We start from the raw sequence: 24,023 nt of genomic DNA, 5'->3' as shown, positions 1-24,023 counted from the left end.
TCAGTTCTGTAGCAAAGAATCCACATATTCCTCTCTGGAAAGTGTCAAAGTGGGAACTGTCCTGGATCCATGGCCTATACCAAGCTATAGCCATAGTACAAGGAGGTTTTTGGTTAGGTACAAAATTTTATCCTAAAGATAAAAAGAGACAGACCAACACTAGCAATAGAAATATGTGTTCATGTTGTGGTCTTGGAGGTGGGCCACTCAGGTCACCAGGAAGATAACGTATTGTAGGGGGCACAGTTGCTTGACAGCCCCAGCTAAGTTTGCAATGAGATCACGCCTGCCCCAGGCTGCTCCCATCCAATGATTCAGCATGGCAGGGATAACTGCACTGGCTTGTTCCAGCCTGAGCAGGACTAGAGGATTCAAGCAACTATATTAAGAGATAGGTCAGACTCCCATATCACACATTACAGTTGCATAAGCACCACTTCCCCAGCTTGCATCTATGACCATATGGGGTTTTTTAGGCACTGGCTAGTTTAAGCATAGGTTGGTTCAGTATGTCAGTATGAGCTGAAAATGGATGGCGCTTGGGGGTGGTATTGAAAGACAGTGGGGAAAGAAAATCTTCCTAAAAGGCAGAGCTTTGGGTGGTGTACCTGGCCTGGGGTGAAAATGTGTCGACTCCTTGGATGAGGCTGGGAAAGGAGAGGATTGGAAGAGGCTCCCAAATGGACGGGGTCTTGCCTAAGGACACACAGTGAATTCCAGATGTAAGGGAGGACTGGGGTCCTCTATCTCCAATAAATTTTTAAACTGCTTACCTCAGTTTATATTAAAGGGAGACTCAAAGGAGCCAATTTGTAATTAAAATTGATCTAAAGTCAAGGATGCGCAACTGCATTCTATTGTAGTCTTAGCCTGGCCATCCAAAGAGTTTATGTTCAAATTCTGGCCCTTGCTCACTTTACAGTCCCTGAGTTGCTTCCAGACCATTGGAGAGAAACTCATTTGAGTCTCATGAGGGATAGGTACTTATCCCCTATTTCTTTTTTTGGTTTTCATTTTCTTCCTCCCTCCATTTTCCCACTATTACTTTTAGACATACCAGTATAAAAATGGTAATAGAAAAGTTATTTTAAAAGTTATTAAAAATTAAAAAATGAAATAATCCTGCCTTAGTCCTGTATACCTCACTAATTTCCTTGTGAGTCTGATCTGGAAGAGCTTGGGAGAGACCTGGATGGGGGAAGTGGCACCATGGCAGTACTAAGGGGTCCTGGGGTCCCTGGGAGGCCCTACCAGGGCACACAAGAAGCTGAGCCAACATAGGAGGCTGGGAAGAGATCTTGCTGAAAGCCTGGAGAGGTTGTGGCAAGGGCTTCCTCATCTTGAGAATTACAGAAGCTGTAACTAGGAAGGGAGACCACATCTCCCTCCTTTTACTCCATATCCATTGAGGTAGTTGTATAATTCATTGGTAGCAGGTGACAGTAGGATCATTCAAGGGCCACAGTTTCCACCTGGGGTTGCAGGACATTTTCAGAACCTGAGTTGTTGTGAAGAAATTTAACCAGCAGAAAAGAACTCAGTAGCTAAGGGCAGGCTCCAGAAGTACTATGAAAACTACCCCTCTACCCCCAATTGCACTTTCTCTTTCTGACAACATCAGCCCTCACCTCCCTTGGGCAGATCACACCTGTGAATGTTCAGCTCTCCTGCCCTGTTTTGGGCACAAAAGGGACCACAGAGGAGGAGACATTGGGTTAGGGTTCCTATTACAACTCCAAGGTTTTTATCACAAGTCGCTTAGAGGAAGGTGCACTGACAAATGTGAGCCGCAGTAGGATGTTTTAATGTGTCTCTGCAAACTTTAAAATCTGGGCACATCCCTCTTCCCACTCTCACAGGGCTTTCTTGCTCTCTATTCTTCACATCCACATTGGCAAAGGAGATTTTTATTTTATTTATTTACTTATCTATTTATTTATTTATTTGCTTTTTAGGGCTGCATATGGAAGTTCCCAGGCTAGGGGTTGAATCAGTGCTGCAGCTGCTGACCTACACCACAGCTCGCAGCAACGCCAGATCCTTAACCCACTGAGTGGGGCCAAGGATTGAACCCACATCCTCATGGATACTAGTTGGGTTCATAACCCACTGAACCATGACGGGAACTCCTGCAAGGGAGAATTTTAATGATGTTTATGAAGACATCTCCTCCACCCCCAAATGGAAATGTGCCCACATTATATTTTGGCATCACAGTGTTTTTAAATTTTTGTTTTAAATGATTAGAATGATTTCTATGAGAGTGTAAACTAATTTCAACTGTGACATCACTGTTTCCCCTCTTTTTGAAAACCATGGATTTAAATATCTTAGGGTGTGAGGAGGTGGATATGCAAAGCTGTGAGGAGGTAAAGGTAAGCAATGGAAGCCAGAGGCATCCTGGACCCAGATGAACGTCCCTCCCAATGCAATAGAGAGGAAACACAATGACCTGTAAGCACATTTGCATGTATATATATTTATTTTCTCCTTTTGGTTATTTACAAACCTTTATTTCAACATTTTTCAGAAGCATAATTTTATGTTTCTTCATGTTTTCCTTTCTCAAAGTCAGAGCTGGTCAAGGTCTTTTTTATGCAAAAGTGTGCATTTAATGAGGACAAAGAGGGAACCGGGTCATCCTGCGGGGGGAGGGGGGTCTCTGCTTCTCTGGGCCCTTTTGTCAGTCAGATCATCCAGTACACATAGGTCTTGGTCTTCTTCCTTTCTTGGTTTTCAATGCCTGGGCCCAGCACCACTTCTGAAGACCTGCATATGTGTGGTTTTACTGTATTTTGTCTGCTTCCAGCATGGCACTGCCTTGGCTGCTGTCCGAATAGTTCCCTGGCACCACAGCCAGTTGCAAAAGACTTGGGTGCCTTCAGTTACACTGCTAAGTATTGACCCGGGGGATGCAGCCCGGCAAGATGGTAGGTCAAAGTTGAGTCAACAGAGGTGACCTTGACCAACTGGGAGTATTTCATAATTGAAGTATATCAAGGAGACACTGCGACACCCTCCCCCCTCCCTACCCTGAAAACCCAACACTGATAATAGAGATTTCATATTGATCACAGGATACTATACAACAAACACAAACACACTGACACTTTCAGTAGGACAAGTCATGATTTCCTTTGGTGCTCATCACCACAGCAGGGTACCATGCAGGTGGATAGCTTAGTAATGTATTCATTAGTTAATAGCTCAGGGTTAGCTCTTTTATGTACAGAATAAGGAAACCTCATTAAGAGTGGCCACAGTCTCAGCAAATCTCAGCTCTAAATATGCAAAAACTTTGCAGCCTTGCTATTAACAAGATGACATGGATTGTAAGAATACATTTGACAAGCTCTAGTAAGATCTTCTGTTATCTCTGCAAAGATGCCCCACAGTGGCAGATAAAATGGGCAAGAACTTGGAGGAAATGTATTACACATTCCCACAACAAAATGCACTTTAGAGACACAGAGGTCTCCTTCCTGTGGTAGTGGTGGAGAAGGGATTTTAGGGGGAAGGTTAATGGGATATCACACGTGAGGAAAAGAAAGGGAAGATGGGTAGAGGAGTAAAGTTGGGGTTGCTCCATACCGGCATAAGCAAGACCCTTCCCTCTGCCCAAGCTCCAAATTCTCTATCTCCACAAGCACTCTCTGATTGGCTGGGCTGAGAAAGACTCCATGGGCTGAGCCCCAGGAGCGCCCCGCTATATGCTCTGTACTTCTAGAGTTACTTGGTGCGAGGTGAGGGGAGGTAGGCAGCCAGCTGGAGGATGGCACGCTTGTACAGCTAGGGGTAGCTAAGGGTGGGTCTCAACAACAACGCTGATGACAGAACAGACACAGAACATGACAAGGGGAGATCTGGCAATTTTCAGGCTAAAATGACCAAGTCTATGGCAAACTCAAAGGCTCAAATTTCTGAAAAGGTATCATTGCCAAACCTCCACCTCATCTTGACACTTATCTCACACAGTGTGAGTAGCAGTAGTTCAACTGCTCTCATTGCAGCACAATAGGGCAAAATATTCTTTTTTTAAAGGTATAGCATTATATCTAGTTACATGGATCTATAGAGATATTTACAACTGGCCTCTCTGCCCTTAATCTGTACTCTGAAGCGTTCCTGAGCATTTCTGCCAGATACATCTTAAACCTCCTCTTTTTTCCCCCCACTGCTCCAATCTCTGTATGACCTCATCCCAAATGAACTGCTCGCCTCCTGCAGGGCTCAAAGGCACTCCTGGGTCCTGAAAACCCAAATCCAAATCAATCAACCAGTGGTTAGGCCCCAGGAGGCAAGCCTTTCAATAGCCATTGTGGGAGCTTCAGATGTGGGGTCATTGCTCTTCCTCCCAACCTGATCTCTCTGTGAGGGATGTCCAAAAAGAAAGAGGCTATCTTAGACATTCCAGCAGTAATTTTCTTGATTTTAGCCCTCTCACTAGTTTTGTGTGTGTGGGCATCTGTGTGTGTTTGTGTGTGTATATGAGGGTAAACGTGATTTTGTGTGTGAATATATGTGTGTGTGGTTGTATGTGACTGGTTGTGCATGTCTGTGTGTATATATGTATATACCACTAAAAGTGAATGCCCATGTGTGTACACATGTATATGTGACTGTGTAGGTTTTTGTGGATGTGTATACGAGGTTATATTTGTGTGTGTGTGTGTGTGTGTGTGCATAGAAAAGAAGAAGAGATGACAAGGTGGGCCGATTGAGGCAATCATCCCTGGGGTTCCTTTGCTCTTCTCTCCTTGGTCAGCCTTCTCACCCCTTTGACTATTTCTTTCCTTGGAGGGGGTGGAAGGAGGGAGTTTTGGGCTCCAAAACCAAATCCAACACTGAAGTTCAAGAAACAACCATCCCAGGATGGGCTATTAAAATGCCCCTGCCCCGAATTGTCCCACCAGTGCAGTTCATGCCTGCAGCCATCTCCCAGGCACCTTTGGTTATTTGTACCCAGCGGCTAGCAGCCAATCCCCTGGGCCATTTCCTTACATCACTCACCTGCTTGTGGCTGCCTCTGGCCCTGACACTTGTAGACTTAAGGTGATTGGAATAAAGGCATGCATTATAAAGGCTATATACAACCCCCTCTCCAGCTCTTTAGCAATCCTACCCTATTTTCTATACCAAATTTTTGTTCTTAATACATCTTCAAGGCTTCCCCACCCCAACCCCTGCCTTTGTAACTCCTAAACACTTCCTTCCAATACAAAGTAAAATTTCTGCACTCCCAGCATAGCCCATGATTGAGTACGTCCTACCTCAAAGGCACTAAATTATCACTTCCTGGGACTACATTCACTTCTTCTGCATCTTCTATCCAGGTGACAGCACAGATGGGTGGAGGTAGGAGAAGAGTGGGTGGGGACTGGGAGACGTGGCTCCCTGGAACAGGTAATTGGAAAGAAACAGTCAGTTAAACAGCCTGGCCAAATACAGCCCCCCTCCCTTATGTGGGAAAAGGCCAAAGGGAATTCTCGTGGTTCTAGAACTACCAACAGGTAATACATAGGCTTTCATGTATATTTCCTTTCACACCCACACAAATCAGATATATAAACATATATGTATGGATGTATGCATTTATACACATGCACACAGAATACACCCACTTGTGTACACAAAATCACACAATACATAAATTATAAGTTTACATGCTCTTTCATAGGAGTGTACACACACACACATATCCATACACACACTATTATATATACACTCTTATATATACCAATATAGATTTACACTGATGTACACAGAAATATACAGCTTCTCAAATGGTGTATGCAGAACTACCTTGATGCACACACTCACCCAGGTACACACAGAAACACAAACATAGAAACAGTTAAAAGGGTAGCTGGCTGAGGGGCTGCAGGAGAGGCTGCCTAGGGAGGAAGGAGGGACATCAATTGAGTGCATAGCAAATCTTACTCCCCTACCTCCTCTGTCAATGAAGTGGAGCTGCTTGGCAAGTTGGAGAGCAGGCTACTGTTTACTTCCTTTAGGAGGTGCACTGGGTAGACAGTGCCTTTGTTCAATGTGCTCAGTTCACACTCATTGACTGGTCACCAGTCTCCTTCTGCAGAGATGCTCCATGTGCTGCAGAATGAGGCCTAAGCAGAATCTGATGGAGCACCCCATTTTGTAAAGGGGAGGGGAGATGGTGGAGCGCTTCAGCTGATAAAGTTTCAAGAACAAGAAGAGGGAAGAGCAAGTGGGGTGGTTCCACCACTCACTGGAGGCATGTTCTTATAAGTTTCATTTTTATCCCTCAGTACACTGGGGACAATGTGCTTTGTCTTCCCTGGCTCACAGTGCTCCTGTGAGGGTTTGACAATGTGATGTGTTGGTGAGCTCATTGATATTTACTATGCACTAGAGAAACAGAAAGGATTAGTATATAGATGCACAACAGTTGTTCATCTGCTATTCTAGATCAGATGGTGAACTTTCCTAATCCTAGTCTTCATTCACTGAGTACTTGCATTGTATCCATTGATCAACTCAGCATCTGACCTAGAAAGATGTATTGAGTCCCTATTGTCAAGCATTCCGAAGCAGAAATGTGTATAAGAGAAGTTCCAATCCTTCCAAAGATGCCAGCTCAATCTGAATAATCTCCAGCCCAACATCATTTACCCCCTGCAAGCTCCTTTTGGGAACATGCTCTCTCACTTATCCTGACATCTCACTCAGCACCCCTATCCACACTCATATTCCATTCATAACACTGTACCACAACACACAAAATACAACAGAAAAAAAAAAAATCAAGGGAAAGGCACTTTCAAAACCCGCAAGTTCCCTAGAGCCGTCCTGCTGCACTTCCAAGAGATGGCTAGCTCTTCTCCTGTGCACTGAAGCACAACCCAGTTTGGCTCCTTCCTATAAAACTCTACGCAGGAGGTGGGCAAGGACAATAATCTCTAGGAGGAAAAAAAAACAGAAGAAAAAAGTAATGAAAAAGAAAATTCAACACTTCAGTGGGACAGAAAGGCCCCCAGAAATGTTTCTGTGCACAGGGCTCGGATCCTTCTTGTCCCCTAAGCTGACTTCTCTCTGTCCTCTAACTTCTGCCAGGGGGCTTTTCTGTGCTTATTAGGTGTTAGTAGTCTTTAGAAAGGTGATAGTATTCTGTAGAAAAGGAAAATCAATGTGTTATTTACCTCCAACTCCTTCTCAAATCTTTCCTTCCAGCCAGAACACATCCTTTCCAATTACTCCCCACTTCATGTTTGTGAAGAGAAATGGAGAGCTGATTCAACAGCCCAAATAACCACAAAATGAAATGAAGAAGGAAAAGAAGGCAGAATGGAACCAAAAGGAACTGTGAAAGGAGCACAGCCACCCTGGGACACTATGGAACTAATTGGTATGGTATGCCCAGTAAACAACGTTGAACATCACAAAGGCAAGAGGAAAGAGGATTCGGGAGCATCTGTCGATCTTAGGGACGTAGTCAGGGTGAAAGAGCTTGGAGGAGAACACATTGCTGAAGGAGCATCCAGGGCTTGGAGGGTAGCTATCCTCAGACTCCGAGTTACTGTCCTTGTCTCCATTGAGGCTCATCAAATCACTATCATGCAGGCTCCAGGTGCTGGTAGCATCACATTTAAGTTGCTTTTCAAGGTCAAGGTAGCCGGTCTCAACTCTGACATCATCAGGCAAGCCACGGAGCATATTAAGGGTGGTACGGATCTCATTAGGGTCATAGCTTGCATCTTGCACACACCTCCGGCCATAGTCAAGCAGATGCCTCCTACTAGGACCATGGCCAGGGCTCTCATCGGTGTTGGAGCTCTCTTCAGGGTCTTCGGGGTCACGGGTCTCAGCGCGGCCATGGGCCTCAGCACGGTTGCGGATTTCGGTAGGAATAACAGTGTCTTCAATCTTAGAATCATTAAAGCAAATGCCATGGCTGTGCAGGGCCTGCTGTGAGGTGGACGGGAGGTCACTCAGGCTTTCTCCAGTAGCCAGCCAGGCCTGGTCTGAGAGAGAAGACAGTGAGCTGAGGCTTTCTGAGGAGGCCAGCGGTGCATGCAGTGAGATAGAGGCCAAAGAGCCAAGGCTTTCTGAGCTTGCTAGGCGGGCCTGCACTGGTGTGGAGAGAAGAGAGTCAGTTTCATTTTCTATGTCCATCTGGTCACTCTTCATGGAGACAGTGGATAGAGTCATGAAGTCACTTGCTGCATGGACAATCACAGTTGGGGAGGGAGGAGTGGGGGGACTTTCCTCATCAGCGTGATGGATGGTCTCTTCCATCGACAAAAAAATCTCTTCTTCCTGGGGTCTCTCCTGTGCAGGGTGCTGAGGAACAGGACAGAGAGGCTGTTAGCATGCAAGGGAAGTCTATGGTATCTACTATCCCCCTGGGGTAGCTGCTCCCTCTGGAGTGCTGTATAGGGACAGAGGCAAGGCCTTCTCCAGAAGGTGGAGCTGGGTCCCCTGTGAGGGAGGGGATGCTGGACATTAATATACTGCTGGCAGCGAAAGCCTCAGCTTGGCTTTGGGAGTCAGAAGAGAAAAGGAAGGAGGAGTAGCTGAGTCTCTCTAGTGTCCATCTCTTCCTTTCAGCTTCGCTGTGTTCCCACTCTCTCTGGCTCTATCACCTGCCCTTGAAAGCATGCTAAGTAGACCAGATTTGAAGCCCAAAGGTCTGGGGGAACTCTAGCTCTGCCACTTACTAGTACTGTGACTTTGGACAATGACTCTACCTATAAGGGAGTGATGATTAATTCTTCTACTTCTTTGTTATCTGCTGGGTGTGTGTGAGCGGTGTGGTGTGTGTGTGTGTGTGTGTGTGTGTGTGTGTGTGTGTGTGTGTGTGTTTGTGTGTGTGTGATGTGTGTTGTGTGAGGATTTGAGTAGCTATGAAAGGTGAAAGGGTCAAGTTTTGCTCTTAGGCTTAAGAGGTTCTTGGTGAAAGTGGATTGTTAGTCAAAAAACCAAACCTGCATCATTATCTCCTGGTAACGGTAGCGGGCTAGGAGTCTTTGGGCTCTTGTGAGTTGCCTCTTAGAGCGCCGAGGTCTTCTTCGGCTGTAGAAGAGATAGTTGATGTAGATATATTCCATCAAGGACAGGAACACAAAGAAGAAGCATACGACCATATAGATGTCAATGGCTTTGATACAGGCAATTTGGGGGAGTTTATCCCACAGATGTGAGTTGATGGCATTCAGGATGAGCATTGAAGTCAGACCTGTGAAAAACATAGCACAGGGTTAGTCTCCTCAGGTGGCTGAAGTTCTCCCACTAGAAGGGAGCAAAGGCCATCTCTGAGGTGGGGAGAGCCCTCAGCAAAAAACCTTCAGCTTTCCAGGCTTATGGCCATGGATCAAGTGCTCTCTCTTCTTTTCCTACCCCATATTTACACCCAGTCTGTATTTCAATGGTTCAGTGACTTCCCATTGCTCTTAGTATCAAATCAAAAATCTCCGGCCATGGTTTCTCAGTGATTTTCATGTCTAGCCCCATTTTGCCCTATGATCCTTTCCCCTTTTGCCTTCTAGTATGTAAGCTTTCCTGTAATATTACACAAATATAAAAGTTTAGTTTACAGTGTGCTACTAAATAAGGAGGCTGATCTCTTAGACTCCTCCTTGGTACCACTCAAAACTCTTTGATGCTCCACATTGCTTAGACATGAAATTACAACTGCTTAAAGTGGAATTTCAAGTTCTGCCTAAGTCATCTCAGGCTTTTTCCCAGCTTGCACTCCAGGCACCCTTTGATTTAGCCCCCATTTAGGGCCACTTTACCTCTAATCAATTTATTCCCTCTCTTAGGGAATGTCTGTTTCTTCTCTTAGGTAATGCCTCTTAGGGACTGCCTCCTGGAAGTCTTCAGAACCCAGTTTTAGCCAATAAGACCTGGGCTGTTTCCTCCTCTGGACTCTGATAACATTTGTCTCAACATTCCACTAGACCCTTGTCAAGGACAGCTCTTCTAGAAGCCCTCTGCTGCCTAGTAGGGCATTTTGACACATTGTTTAATCAATGTTTATTGTTGAATTTCTGATCTAAATTTGTGACTTGTGCATTCATATACATATCCATCAAATAATGAATTCTGGTACTTTGGACCCAACATACCAAGATCCCAACCCTGATTTTTTTTTTCACCCCTGTCTCCAATGTCAGTCTCTCTGCTGGGGATTGGCTGAGCCCATGGACCAATGCTTGCTGGGCAGGTCCCATGTTGTTTACTTGCCTGTGCAGTCACACACTGCTCCAGGTACTCTTCCTTACTGTCAATATCAACTTTTTTTTTTTTTTTGTGAGCAAGATGATCCTAGTTCCTCCCTGGGATGGGGACATGACCTACCGACTGTCACCCTGGCTGCAGAGCATTCATAGTTCATCCAAAATGATATCCAAGAGACAACAGTGGTGAGGACAGTAGGCCAATAGATCTGCACAAGGTAGCTGATGATTTCTCTCTTGACCAGGAACCTCAGTATCAGGCGCACATAGGAACCTGACAATGAGACATACTTGTATTAGGGTGGTAGGGATGAGGGGATTTTCAGAGTGAAGTACAGGATGGTTGAGTGAAAACCAATGGCACTTTCAACCTCTAATATTCCAGCCCGAGCAGTCTTCAGACCTGACCCATTTGCTGCCTTAAGGCCAATGACAATGGCATGTGTCAGTAGGCACATATGGCACAGCAAGTCTGCTATCTATTCCTTCCTTCCTTCCTTGCTCCATGTCAACTTAAGTGGAAATGGTAAAGACAGATATTTCAAAGCTGTAAACAGGTGGAGGGGGAGAGGCTGGCCCAGAAATGAGGTCTGTGGCATGTCAAACTTGGCCAAGTGCTTCCACACCCATTTCCTTATTAGCAGAGGGTAAGCCATTGGGACTTTTTTTTCTAGTTTACTTTTTTTAAAAGCTTTTATTTTTTTTCTATTACAGTTGATTTACAGTGTTCTGTCAATTTCTGCTGTACAGCAAAGTGATGTAGTCATATATATATATACTTTTTCTCACATTATCCTCCATCATGTTCCATCACAAGTGACTAGATATAGTTCCCTGTGCTATACAGCAGAATATCATTGCAAATGCAATAGTCCATTGGGACTTTATGAAGTGGGCTTTGGAAAGTGTCAAGAACAAGAAGGAAATATGAACGAAAGCAGCAGAGAGTCTAAAGGTCAAAGTCAGAGGTCACTAGGAGTTTCCTAGGGTACAAAAGAGACAAAAGACTGGAGAGAAGAAGATCAGACACACCTGTGTAGAAAAACACCTCTTTGCTAGTCATTGTCTTTCCCAGGAAGCTGAACTGAGGGATGTGCAGCTTCTCAGTCCCCTGGATTGCATTCCCATTGCCTTCCCAGTATAACAGGATGTCTTCAACTGTGTAGCCATCTAGGAGGGGGAAAGAAACAGAGTCAGTCTCAGAAAGCAGTTATAGGAAGATTTCACACCACAGCAGTTTGTGAAAACCAAAGGAGAGTTGGAACCTGCACTTTTGGGGTCTCTTTGTGTTTGGTGGGTCTGAGGATGGGCAAAAAGGCACATGGGAATAGAACTCTCAGTTTTGAGTTTATTATCCAGGAAGGAAAGCACAGCAAAGAGATGTTTTCTTACCCACTAGATTGTGCACAATTTCCCCACAGAAAAGCACAATTTCCCTATGGGACTATTTACACCCTAATGAGCAGTTTCTCCCAGACTCCATATCTATATCTATATTTATGTCTACGTCTGTATCTGTCTATCTATCTATCTGTCTATCTGTCTGTCTATCTATCTATCTATCTATCTATCTATCTATCTATCTATCTATTCACCTCTGTCTGTTTATCTATCTATCAAGGAAAGAGAAAAAGAGGGGAGGGAGGTGTCAAGTCTGACTTTGGGAAGAAGGGGCTATAGGAGACATACGTACAGCTCTCCACCTCCAGCTTGCAGGTCTGCTTGTCCAGAGGGAAATTTTGCAGATTCATGGAACAAGCTGCTGTGGTGGTGAGTCTGCAAAGGAAAAGCAAAAAGAAGGGAACAATGATTCAAGCTCAGGTAAGTAACTGAGAAAACTGTAAGAATGGGGCAGGAAGAGGTATCCCAAGGACTGACTCAGCTAACACCCTCCCATACTGCCTACATTAGACCTGGGTCCTCCTTCCGTCCCTTTCTTCTTTCCTTCTTTTCCCCTTCTTCCCTTACCTTCCCTCCTAGAGGAAAGATGAGTTGCAGTTGTGTAAGGAGGATGGAGGGAATTTGTATGCGACAAAGAAACCAAGAGGTCTGGTAGGACTTATACAGAGAATAGAAAGATGCCATGTCAGGAATCCTTGGGGTGTCAGAAGTGAGAGAGTCCTTGAGGAAACTGAATGTAGAGACAGAAAGGGAACTTTTTGGTGAGGAAGCAGCAAGGCTGTCAGGAGGGAACGGCTGCACTGTAGCAGCTGAAACTCCAGATTTGTGTATCTGCTTATGAGGGTACTGGGGCTTAACAAAATGCCAGTGCGTGTAAATGGATAGGAGGGATCATGGAAGACCTGAGGAAGTAGGAAAAGTGTCCAGTGGGAAAGAGGATAATTATGAAAGCTCCCTGAAGCTTCAGCTGGGAGGTTCTGCTCCATTCCTTATCCTGCTCTTCCCAGCTGCTAACCCCAGCCTAGTCCCTTTCAACCTTTGAAGTTATTTCCATTTTTTCACAGTGGGTAGTGTGTGTGTGTGTGTGTGTGTGTGTGTGTGTGTGTGTGTGTTTATCTCCCTTTTATGAATCCTCCATGAGCAATACCCAGCTGAGGTCACCTTTAAATGAAATAAGCATGACCAATGACCTGTTTCCTGTAAGCTTTACTGTTCTCTGACTCAAGTGCCTTGGTCCATGGGAAAGTAGATGGAGAAAGAAGGAAACAAAGGAACAGAGCAAGAGCATCCCAGAGAAAGAGACCCAGAGAAAGGGCTTTACCCTGTTATCTGACTCTTGGATACATTAACCTGTTATCTGACTCTTGGATACATTTTCTAAGCTAAATTTATCTCTCATGGTGTCTTAAGAGATGGTTTATAAGAGTTGAGGCTGTGAGGAAGGCTTTGGTGTCCATCTGCTATGCTATAAAAAGACCAGTGAGGAGTGCACACATTCTGTCTGTACAGAGCCATACGCAAGAGATGCATCCTACACACCCCCTGGGTCCCTTGCATGATGCATGTATGACCAATGGCAGAGATCAATCCCTCTCCACCGCTGCACGGCAGAGAAAATACACAACTAAATAGCATAATGTTTATACAATGCTAAGGTGGAAGAAGAGCTCTTCCAAAGAGAATTTCTTGACAAAGAGGGCATTTGAGTTAAGGATTGAAGGGTGGGCAAGGTTTCGACTCATAGAAAGAGGAAAGGGCCATTCCATACAGAAGCAACAGCAGGAACCAAGGTGTGGGTTCCACTTTGACTACTGGGTAGGATGAGTGAAGGAGCCATGCAAGATAGAGTGCAACTGTGGGATACTTAGAGGGAAGAAGTTAGCTGGCCAGGATGATCCCCAGGTCCGTTGGGGAACTCACCGGATGCCATATCGCACTGTTCCATCTGGTTGAAGCTGAAACACACGATTTTCCACAGTCACATCATGCACAAAAGCATCCTTGCTGTTTAGAAAGTAGCAGTCAGGGACCCACAACTTCTCAAGCATCCGATAGTCCAGGGTCAGGTTCAGATTGGTCTCGTAATATGCTAAACGTGGATCTTTCCAGGTCTGATGAAAAAACATCGTAATAGTATAGTCCTGAGGAAAGAAAGGTAAATTTCAGTCCTTAGAGTGTATGTGTATCTTTTTATGAAGCTGTATGGAATACATCACAAATAAATATGAGTAATGAATTGTATGTAGCAATGTTTAATGTTAACAATAAAATGGGCCCCATATAACTAAAATTCAGGTTAAGAAATAAAATGTTCTCAATAACTTTCAAATTTAATGTGTTCCTTATAGAACATATTCCCCACACCTCCCAGCAGTACCTATTATCTTAGATTTTAATGATAATAATCTCTTGCTTTTTCTGTTTTTTTTTTTGGGGGGGCTACGTTTTCCTAAGTTTTATTGTTTATGTATTTCTAAGAAATATATTGTTTAGTTGGACTTAATTAAAAATATTTTCCAAATGGAATCATGCTCCATGTATTCATAATTCATAATCATTCATTGCTTCAAGTTGATGTGTGTAATTAAAATTTGTTCACTTGCATTGCTGGATAATATTTTCTTATAAAAATATACTATATATATTATTATGCAATCACACCATACATACTAAAATCACAATGATAAAAACTATGAACTGAAAGTTCCAGTTTATACCCCCACTGATTAATAATAGACTCAAGCATCTTTTCATAAGTTTATCTGCTACTTGGTTTTCTTCAGAAAAATAAAGTTTCTATTTAAATTTTCTGATCATTTTTCTGTTGTTTAAAAATATTCTTTTTAATTCGTAGGAATTAGGAATTTTGCATATTTTCAATATCAGTCCTTTATGTTGCAAATATATTAGTCCGCTATGACTTATCCTTTCAAACCTGTCATACTGGTTTTTTGTCTTTGTTTTGCAAAATGAAAGTACCAGAAGTTTGCCTAAAGATTTTTTTTTTTTTTTTTTGCTTTTTAGGGCCACACACTCGGCATATGGAGGTTCCCCAGCTAGGGTTCAAATCGGAGCTACAGCTGCCGGCCTACACCATAGCCACAGCATGCAGGATCCGAGGTGCGTCTGCGACCTACACCACAGCTCACGGCAACACCAGATCCTTAACCCACTGAGCAAGGGCAGGAATTGAACCCACAACCTCATGGTTCCTAGTTGGGTTCGTTAACAGCTGAACCACAACGGAAACTCCTAAAGATAATATTAATACAGTTGAAGTTACCAGTATTTATTTTTATACTTTGTGTTTTCTGTGTCCTTTTTAACAAAGTCCTTACCTGCCTCAAAGACACAAAGCAATATCTTATATTACATTTTAAAAGCTTCATAGCTTTTCACTTTTAGGTCTATAATCCATCTGGATTTATTTATTTTTTTATTCCAGGTGGCCATAGTTTCCAACACCTATCATATTCCTCCATATGGGCTCTGTTGCAGGTTAGAATAATGGCTTATGACCCTGCTCCCTGTCTCATGTCCCTTGTCCCCAGCCCCACAGCTGGAGCTGACACACTTACCATAGTCATTTCTGAGATCTGTTCAATACTGGAGACATAGATAGATACTCCCACAGGCACAGGAGCACCTACAATACAGGAAGATACTATTACATGCAGGGTATCAAAAAGGGTAAGCGCATGGACTCAGGAGCCAGACTGCCTGAGTTTGAACCTTATTAGCACTTACTAGTGGTGTGACCTTGAATAAGTTATCTAAGCTCTCTGAGCCTTAGTTTCCTTTGAGTAAAATGAGGGTAATGTTAGCTCTGATCTCATAGTTAATGCAAGCCACACATTTAGAGTAGGGCCTGGCCAATTATATGATGAAAGGAAGGGGTTAAGGCAAAATAAGAAAAAAATAACAGGATGAAATACTTTTTCTAAGTGTTTTCTTGATAAAAACTCAAGAGCAATGAGTCTAAAAACAAGAGCTAAGATTTGTGTTGTGCATAAATATATCTGTGTGAGTTCTTATGAGTTGGTCCATGAGTGAATGTGTGTCTTGTTGTGGACGAATGTGTGAGTTGTGGGCATGAGTGTACATGAGCATGTTCATTTATATGAGTAAATCTGTTGAGTGTGTTCACGTGCAGGTAAATATGTTTGTGTGTTCATGGGTGACAGAATGATTGTGTGAGTATATGTGAGCTTGTTAATGTGCAAGGGAATGTGTAAACATGGATATATTTGTGAGCTTATCTATGTGTGTGACTGTGCATGTATGTGCGTGAGTATGTTCATGTAGGTGAATGATTTTTGTGTGTGTTCCTATGTGACTGAAGGCAGGAGCAGGTTCACATCCTTGGATATGCTGCATGTAAGTAAATGTGTAAGCACATGCAAACATGTGGGCATGGTGTGTGGAAATGAATGTATAAATGTGTTTATGTGTGAGTAAATGTGTGTACTTGTGAGCTTGTTTGTATGCGTGTGAGTGAATTTGTATTTTCATGTATGTGAGCACGTTTGTGTGTGAGTGAATGTGATCCAGTGAATGTATGAACCCTTTTCTGGGTGAATGTATGTGTCAGCATATGTATTTGAATGTATTGTGTGGGAATTAATGTGTAAGTTGCCTGTGTGGCCTGTTCATTTGATTGTGTATTTGTGAGCATGTCCATGTGTGAGTGAATGCATAATTATGATTGTGTGTATAAAGTTGTGTTTACATGAGTGTATACGAGTATGTTTGTGTGTTCACTAAAAGTGTCTGTGTTTTCAAGTGTATGAACATGTTCATGAGTAAGCCTGTGGGAGCATGTTGAGTGCATGTGTGAGAAAATGTGTGTGTGTGTGTATGAGTGCATGTGTAAGCATTTTTGCATGTGTATGATTTAACATGTGTTTTGTGAATGAATGGGAATATAAGTGAACTTATGGGTGTGTGACTATATGTCTGAGTGTGAGTGAGCATGTTCATTGTGTGAATATGTGAATGTATTTGTGTGTGTGACTTTGTTTTTATGTAAGTAATAAGTGTGATAAGTAATTACAGTTGTACATTCATAATTACCACACCTGTAAGTGTGAGTGTATGTAAGCATGTTTATATGCTTGAGTAAATGTGTGAGCATGTCTATGTGAGTGTGGTTGAATGTGTGAGTGTGTTTGTGTGTGAGCAAATGTGTGACCATGCTGATGTGCAAGTGAATCCCTGAGCATATTCATACATATGTGTTAGTTTGTCACTAAACAGGTATGAGTGAATGTGTAAGCATGTTAATGTGTGAGTGTGTTTGTGCATGTGGTTGTATATGTGTGTTAATTTGTCACCATGTTTATATATGAGCTTGTCTGTGAGTTGGTAAATACGTGGACATATTTGTGTGTGAGCATATGTGAAGGTGTGAGTATGTTCATGTGTGTGAATGTCAAAGCATGTGGGAGTGTGTGTCTGTGTGTATGAATGAATTTGCAAGTGTGTTTTTGTATGTGGGCCTGTTTGTATGTGTCAACGTTTGTCAGTGTTCATGTGTGTATGTGAATGTGTGAGCATGTATATGTGATTGTGTATATATGTGTGAGTAAATTTGTGAGCGTGTTCATGTGAGTGGGTGCATGCATGAGAGTGTTTGTGTGTGTTAATATGTGACTGTGATTGAATTTGTGTGTGTTTCTGCCCCCTGGCTTTCTTTTTAAGGACTAGGTGTAAGGGCTGCCTATTCAAATGTGATAATGGATGTGCAAATATGTAGTAAACTATAAAGTACTGTGGAAAAGTACATTTTCATTTTTTTCCTCATTGGATCAAATCTCCCTTCACTCAACCCCACAGCTAAGCCATTATTCTATGTGTATTAAATCATACTGCTGTTATGGAAACACATGTGACGCTTTCAATTCAGCCTGCTTGCTTCACTGCAGGATGATTGTCCAGAAGCTGAGCTGCAAAGAGGGAAATTTGTTATTGGGAACCCATGTATGAATAGCAGCTGAGGAATAAGTGGACCTCTGTGTGAGGGCTAGGCCCAAACTCCAGCATCGGGGCTATTGTGAGTAATCCCCAGCAAAGTGCTATGTAGTGACAGGGGTTTCTAGAAAGTTACCTTTTTTTTTTTTTAATTACAGCTTTTCAGGCTCCCAACATGCCTTTAGAGGATGCAAACTGTTAGGCAGGCAACAAGCCCCAACAGGGCCAGGCAGCCACCCCCCACAACCACCTTACTCTAATGTTAAACTTCTCATCTTCGACCATTCCATATCACTCAGACAACCCCACCCCTTACAACAGAATCCTAGGGACATGAATCCTAAAGGGCCAGGGCATAGCTTTGTCCAAAGTCTCCCAGTTGAAAGGGGAAAGTGGGAGCTGAGATGCAGTCTACATTCCCCTCACCAAGCCATGAGTCCTGGCCAAGGAGTGTAGTCTGGAGGAAGGGGACCTGGGACCTTTTTCTAATTTATCCACCTAGCAGGGATACCTTATGTGCTAGCAGTAGTCAGAATAAGAGCTTAGCTAAGATATCCCACATTCCTATAAGGATAACAGGAGAAAACAAGAAGCTTCAGCTTAAAGTGTCTAAATGCTATCTCTGGGGTGATGGCCTCAGAGATATCCCATGGATGTCCTCCCTGATTGGTTCAGGAAAGCATGACAAGTGGGAGGTGGTAACCACTTTCCTTCCTCTTGGAAACATGGCTACCCCAACTCTTCCTCCCCCCTAGCATTCATTAGAGTACCAGAGGAAGAATAAGTAAAAGAAGGAATGATAAAAATGCCCCATTTATTCCTTCACTACACACCTATATCATGTCAGGTGATGGGCTAGGCAAAATCCTTAGGGACTTGCCTTTTGCAGCACTGTAGAGTCCCACTTCCTTTGCTCAGAAAGAAGCAGTTTTGTTAACTTTTCCTTGGATCTCATTATCCTCTTCATCTTCCTTCTTTTTTTTAAGGAAGTAATAAGGCTCTCATTTGAACCTAACCACAGTTAGGTCAGGCCTCTGCATGTGGGGGGTATGTGTACCTGTGTGCCTGTGTGTGAAGCCCTGAAACTCTTCTTAACTTCAGACAGAGAGGAATTGGACTCTATGTCTACTGGGAGGCCTTGCAAGGAGTCCTGGGCTACTCCAACTCTAACCCCAATGGCCCAGCAGTCCCACTGATTGCCATCCCCCATAAAGCAGCCCTGGACTTAAAGCTTATAGTGCCTCCTTCCATCTAAATGCTAGAAGGTCCTACAATTGCCATTGCCCTCCCACATTCATCCACTGTTTGGCCAAATCGGGGACTCAGCTATTCTCATACTCCCAGGTCTACATGCCCATAAAGCTTAGTTTAACCCAGAAGCTTAGGCATCAAGGGTAAACAAATACAAGTTAGCTCAAAAGTTGTGGTGAGGTGCCTTGAAGATGCTGTGGGCCAGCCGCACCTGACATCCTCAGAGGTTGGTCTTTGCCTCTGTTCCCTCCCCCTGGCCCTGGATGTTGCAGAGATGACAACCTGAAGCAGTGGGGAGAATTTGCTCGATGTACTCGAATGGCTGTTGGTCAGCCTTTGCTGAGAAACATGAGAACAATGAATGGAGAAAATTTAACAGCTACACCTTTAATACCCACCACTGCATGGTGCAACTGGTCCAAAATCAGTGTCATGCAATGGAGTGCTTGCTGTGTCCTAATACCTTATTTGCCTTCTGCTCTCGCCACTCCATCTTCCCAGTCCCCAATGCACACTCACCTCGGATCCAGGGGCTGCACTGCCTTCTACTTGCATACTTTGAGGGAGCAAAGCAGCAAAGGGGATACCAGTCAAATATCCCAGCACAAAACCTTAGAGCACAGGGCAACCACCTTGGTTTTCAAGGGAGTTTCCCAGGCAGATCACAGAGCCCCCGTTGGTCCACCACAATGGGAAGGCAAATAGCTGTGCGTTCTTTAGCGTGGAGGCATTGTGTATTCAGAAGACTTCTATTCATATGTACAAATGTGAACAATTAGCATTCATTAACCCTTTAGAGTAGGTGTCTAATTCTACTGCCTGCAGGAAGTGGAGTGGTTTCTCTGACTTAACTACCCTGCTTTTTTAGCTCTTTCTTGGTTTACTTTGAGCTGAAAAGTGACTGACTAACATCTATTTAATGCACCCTTTCAGTTGTCTGTCCTTGGTCTAGGTTTACTGGGTGTCCCCTCTGCCAGAGAATGCTATCCCTGTTCTGTGGGGTAGGAGTAGGTTGCTTGTCACTTAAAGTTGTGTGATGGAGGTCAGTCACCCTTTCCAAAGGGTGGGGGAGACTAGGCAGAAATAAAAGGAGAAATTGATGTATTAGCTTCTTGGAGGTTTGTACTTACATTTCCTTGTCATTTCTCATCTCTGCGCTTGAGATCTGAGTGCTAGGCTAAGGTGTTTAGATTTTACTTGGAAGTTAAATAAAACCATCAAAAGTTCCTGAGGTCATCAGATTGGATTCATAAAGATCACGCTGACTCCAGTGTGTTGAATAAACTGAACTTGGTGGGAGCTGAAGGATAGAGAAGTACCACTGTTCAGCTCACTGGGTAGATGTGTCTCAGCTCTAGTGTCTAGACATGTCTTACCTCCAAAATTGGGCCTCAAACGGACATCATATTTCGACAGCACCCTGTCCAAAATTTTGTGAACCACAGCTTCATTTGCACAGTTTTTGCTGAAATAGAGAAGTCATTGGTAAATATTGATCATCAATAAACGCCACATTGCTTCTCAGAAAACAAACAACAAAGAGCATCAACTTGTCAGGGCCTTCCCTCCTCCTGCACACACGCGGACATGTACAGTCATACATGTACACCTCTCTCCCTGCTCCCCTCCCTCCCTACAGTGAGTCAGCGAGAAGCGCAGCAGTGACGCAGACTAAATTCCTCTTTCCCCCTCCCCCTCCCCAGCTTTCATCCAAACGGTGGGGCGTACAGACTGGATCCTTGTTACCAGGCAGAACTGGGGGGGGGGGACTGGGGGGACTCTGTAGAGGAAGTCCAGAAGAGAGAGTGTGGGCAGGTGTGAGCCTTCATATAAATGCATTACTTCAACTCCCTAAGGAGCCCCACCTTACCATTAGCCTGAATGCAGCTTTCTAGGTTGGAGGGAGTCCTCCCTGCAGGGGCACCTGATTGCCCCAGGAAAGGTCATCTTTCACCCTCAGTGCCTCCCTTGTCTGAGCCAAACAGACTACCTTCTCCAGCTCAGTCGCAGTCCCCCTACCTAGGCTAGGACTGGCATTTTGTTGTCACATCCATGTGAATCTTGTTTGGACACCTCTGTTTCTAAGACTTGGCATATGGCAATATGACACACAGATAGAGCCTTGCTCGTGGAGCAGAGATTTATGACCCTCATAAGTCAAACCACTTCTGATTCTTGGGGCTCAGGGCTGTCCTCAAAAACACACGTATTCTTGGAGCAGGCATCTGTTTTGCTAAGCATGTGCTTCAGCCTAGACGTATTTTGGGTGAGCATATGTAAATGGACCCATCTCAATCCTGCAGAGAGCTGGCCTTTCTCGAAGTCTCTATTGTATTCACCCAACTCACCTAGTCCTTCATGGGGGGCTCTTTTCCCCCAAAGGGGCTTGTGAATAAGAACAGGCCCTGCACATCAGTATGACTCTTAGGATCATTGACGCACTGACTATGGAACGTCAGCCTCTGCAAATCTCGTGTGCGTGTGTGTGTGTGTGTGTTCACTAGCGCAGTCTGATATGTTGAGATGAGGACGTTGCAGGGCTGTGTGCTGGAACCTTGCCCAACTATCCCCCCCCCCTTTTTCTGAATACATGTTCATTTCTGGTTTGCCATTTAAAAAATTACTCTCAATCATCTTTAATGACACAATTTCAAAGTGAGCACATGAATTATTCCCGAATTAAAGCAATGCATTTCTGCCTGTTTAGGACCACACACATTACCCATATGCCAGCGCTAAGGATATATAGCCCCTGCAAATACCCATTTCTGTGTGATCTACGTGTAAAGGCTGACTGTTCAACATCTCTTCAGATATTTGCATACCCAAACAAACTTGAAATCAAACACCAAATCTTCAAATATTTTCACAGGAGTAAGTACAAAAGCGCACCCATCTCAGGCCACACAGTCATATGTTATACAGCCACCGATCTCACTGTCTGGGTACCGATGAGGTTAAGTCAATAATTTTTATTTGCAGCATTGGAAAATGTACCTCACTGCTCACTACACACATTCAGAAACACAAGCACGAGCTTCAGAGAATAGACTAAAATCCGGACTCAAACAGGTGTCTCTACTGTGTATGTTTTGTGAATCTCCCATCACCCTGTACCCCACCCCCCATCCCACAGGTACCAAAGGACATGAATAGGAAAAGCTGCCAGGGGCCTTAGTCCCCCGGGGGTGGATGGCAGCACCCCTATCCCCCCACCCGGGGGCTTCAGTTTGGGCGCACGCGGGTCTCTGTCAGGTGCCGCAGTAACAGGTGGGCTGAAGAACAGGGCTCTATCTTGACCGGTTGCCCCCACTCCCACCACACCACCCTCCAGGGACCTGTAGGCAGGGCTGATGCGCCGAAGCTCGGTGAGCCCGGGTCCAAGTCATCCCCAGCCCGCTCCGTCCAAGAGGCTCGAGGCTGCGGGTCCTCTCCTGCCGCCATACCCCGCCTAGCGGCTCCCGCTTACCAGCTGAAGAGGTCTAGGACGACTTCGGGCACGGTGGAGGAGAGCTCGAAGTGGAATTTCGGAGTGGAACTGAAGTCGTTGCCCTCCGCGAGCCAGGTTCTAATGAGCAGCAAGAGTAAAGCGGTTCGCAGCATCCCTCGGATGCCCATGGCTGCAGCACTCCAGGCGACCGGAGGGCAGGAGATACTGCCGTCCGCTGCCGCTGCCTGGGGAAGGGACTGAGTGTGGGCAGTGCGGGGCGAGAAGAAGCTGGGAGGGGGTCATTAGGAGTCTCCTCTAAGGAGACAGTAGGGAGAGTATGCGGAGCAGCGAGCTCAGGGATCAGACCGGAGCCCAGAACCTGGGAGGAGCGGTCCCTCAGTAGCTCTGCCCGACGCAGCGCCCTTAGGACGCGCCGGGCAGCTGTGAGGGGCGCTCCGTCTGTGGCAGCTCCAGCCTGCGACTGGGCACCCAGCTGGTCGCCTGGATGGCTCCGCCCACTCCGACGGTAGCACTGGCTAAACCAATCCAGCAGGTGCCAGGAGCCACACAAAAAGGCGCGGGATCTTGCCTCCGCCCGCAGCCAGCTCACAGCCCGGCCCCCCGCCCCTTCAGGCCTCTGCAGTCGTCCCTCCAACCCCCACCCGCGAGAATCAGAAATAGACAGGGGCGGAGCTGGCCCGAGGGAGGGGGAGGGGAGTCAGCTGTTGGGCTGGGCATGCATTCTCCAGCTAGGGGCGGCCGGTTGGTCATGGTCTGTTTCTTTGCAAAAATGCAAAATGTGCATTTCTTTTGGAAGACCTTATGCCCAAGAGGGTTTTTGTTTTTCGATACGTGTGTGTGTGTGTGGGGGGGGGGGGGGAGTGAGGAAATTTGACTGCCCTAGCGGAATCTACATTCCGATAGAGATGGGCATACTTGGATATCAAGAAGTATCCTACTGTTCATTGCCAAAACCTTGACCCTGCAGTAATCCCACCTACCTTACCTCTGAGTGAGTGGAGGGGGAATCACCAATAGGTTTTATGATAGAGCTCTGGCCGTAGCAAGAGTGTTCCCCCTCACCCCAATCAAGTTGGAAATTGGGTTCCAGGAGTTTAAAAGTTTCTTGAAGAGTTTCCCAGAGTTCTTGGCCCCAAGTCTGGGTCCCCAGGACAAAGCTCAGGGAACTGGAAGGGTTCACCAACTGGGATTACTGAGATGTGACTCTGTCCCATACCCAGGGTATGCCGAGTTAAAGTGACTGTCATGGGAAGAGGTAAAAGACCAGAGGTAGTCCGGGCAGGCAACTCTAACGCTACTGCATTTTGACCCCATCATGTGGAAAAGCCTGGAATTTTGACTAGAGGGGTCTTATTCTTTACACTACCTCAGACGCTGTCCTATGAAACAGAAGGATCTCAGAGGATAAGGAGATTCCTCCATCCAATCCCTTTGTCTTTTCCATCTCAGATCCTTGATAAAGTAAGTTCAGAAAGCGGTTCCTCAAAGCCCATGGGCCAGATGGGCAATCAACAAATAGACCTTAGTCAGGTTCACCAGTGCTGAACCTCCTAAGGCATGCCATTGAGAAGGGTTGCAGTAAAAATGGATTTCAAGTTCACTCTTGGTTAACTAGAACATTCACACAGAAATACAGCCCTCTTGCCCTTTTTCTCAGTATTGGCAGAGTGCAATGGTATTGCTTGTGCCCAGAAAACCTTCAGTTGACTGGTTGGTTGTTTCCCACAGCTAAGTGT

General features: G+C 44.9%; 1 protein-coding gene across 1 annotated transcript; it reads right to left on the bottom strand.

Annotated features, from left to right (window-relative positions):
- Positions 1-2,463: 2,463 nt before the first annotated feature.
- On the bottom strand, positions 2,464-22,936 carry GABRQ (gamma-aminobutyric acid type A receptor subunit theta). The gene is made up of 9 exons (XM_013986506.3): positions 22,306-22,936; positions 20,213-20,301; positions 15,194-15,261; positions 13,536-13,756; positions 11,908-11,990; positions 11,247-11,384; positions 10,336-10,488; positions 8,961-9,211; positions 2,464-8,316 (listed from the first exon to the last, which is right to left on the bottom strand). The coding sequence occupies exons 1-9, from the start codon at positions 22,452-22,454 to the stop codon at positions 7,375-7,377; spliced, it is 2,094 nt and encodes a 697-aa protein (XP_013841960.2). The 5' UTR covers positions 22,455-22,936; the 3' UTR covers positions 2,464-7,374.
- Between the last annotated feature and the right edge of the window lie 1,087 nt (positions 22,937-24,023).

Source organism: Sus scrofa, chromosome X (genome assembly GCF_054392235.1).
Source record: "Sus scrofa isolate SSC_HxYL_T2T_F1_AM1 chromosome X, Sscrofa_HxYL_maternal_Yorkshire_Landrace_v2.0, whole genome shotgun sequence".
NCBI lineage: Eukaryota > Metazoa > Chordata > Mammalia > Artiodactyla > Suidae > Sus > Sus scrofa.
The sequence above is the reverse complement of the archived record's forward strand: the minus strand, read 5'-3'. Positions and strand labels throughout refer to the sequence as shown.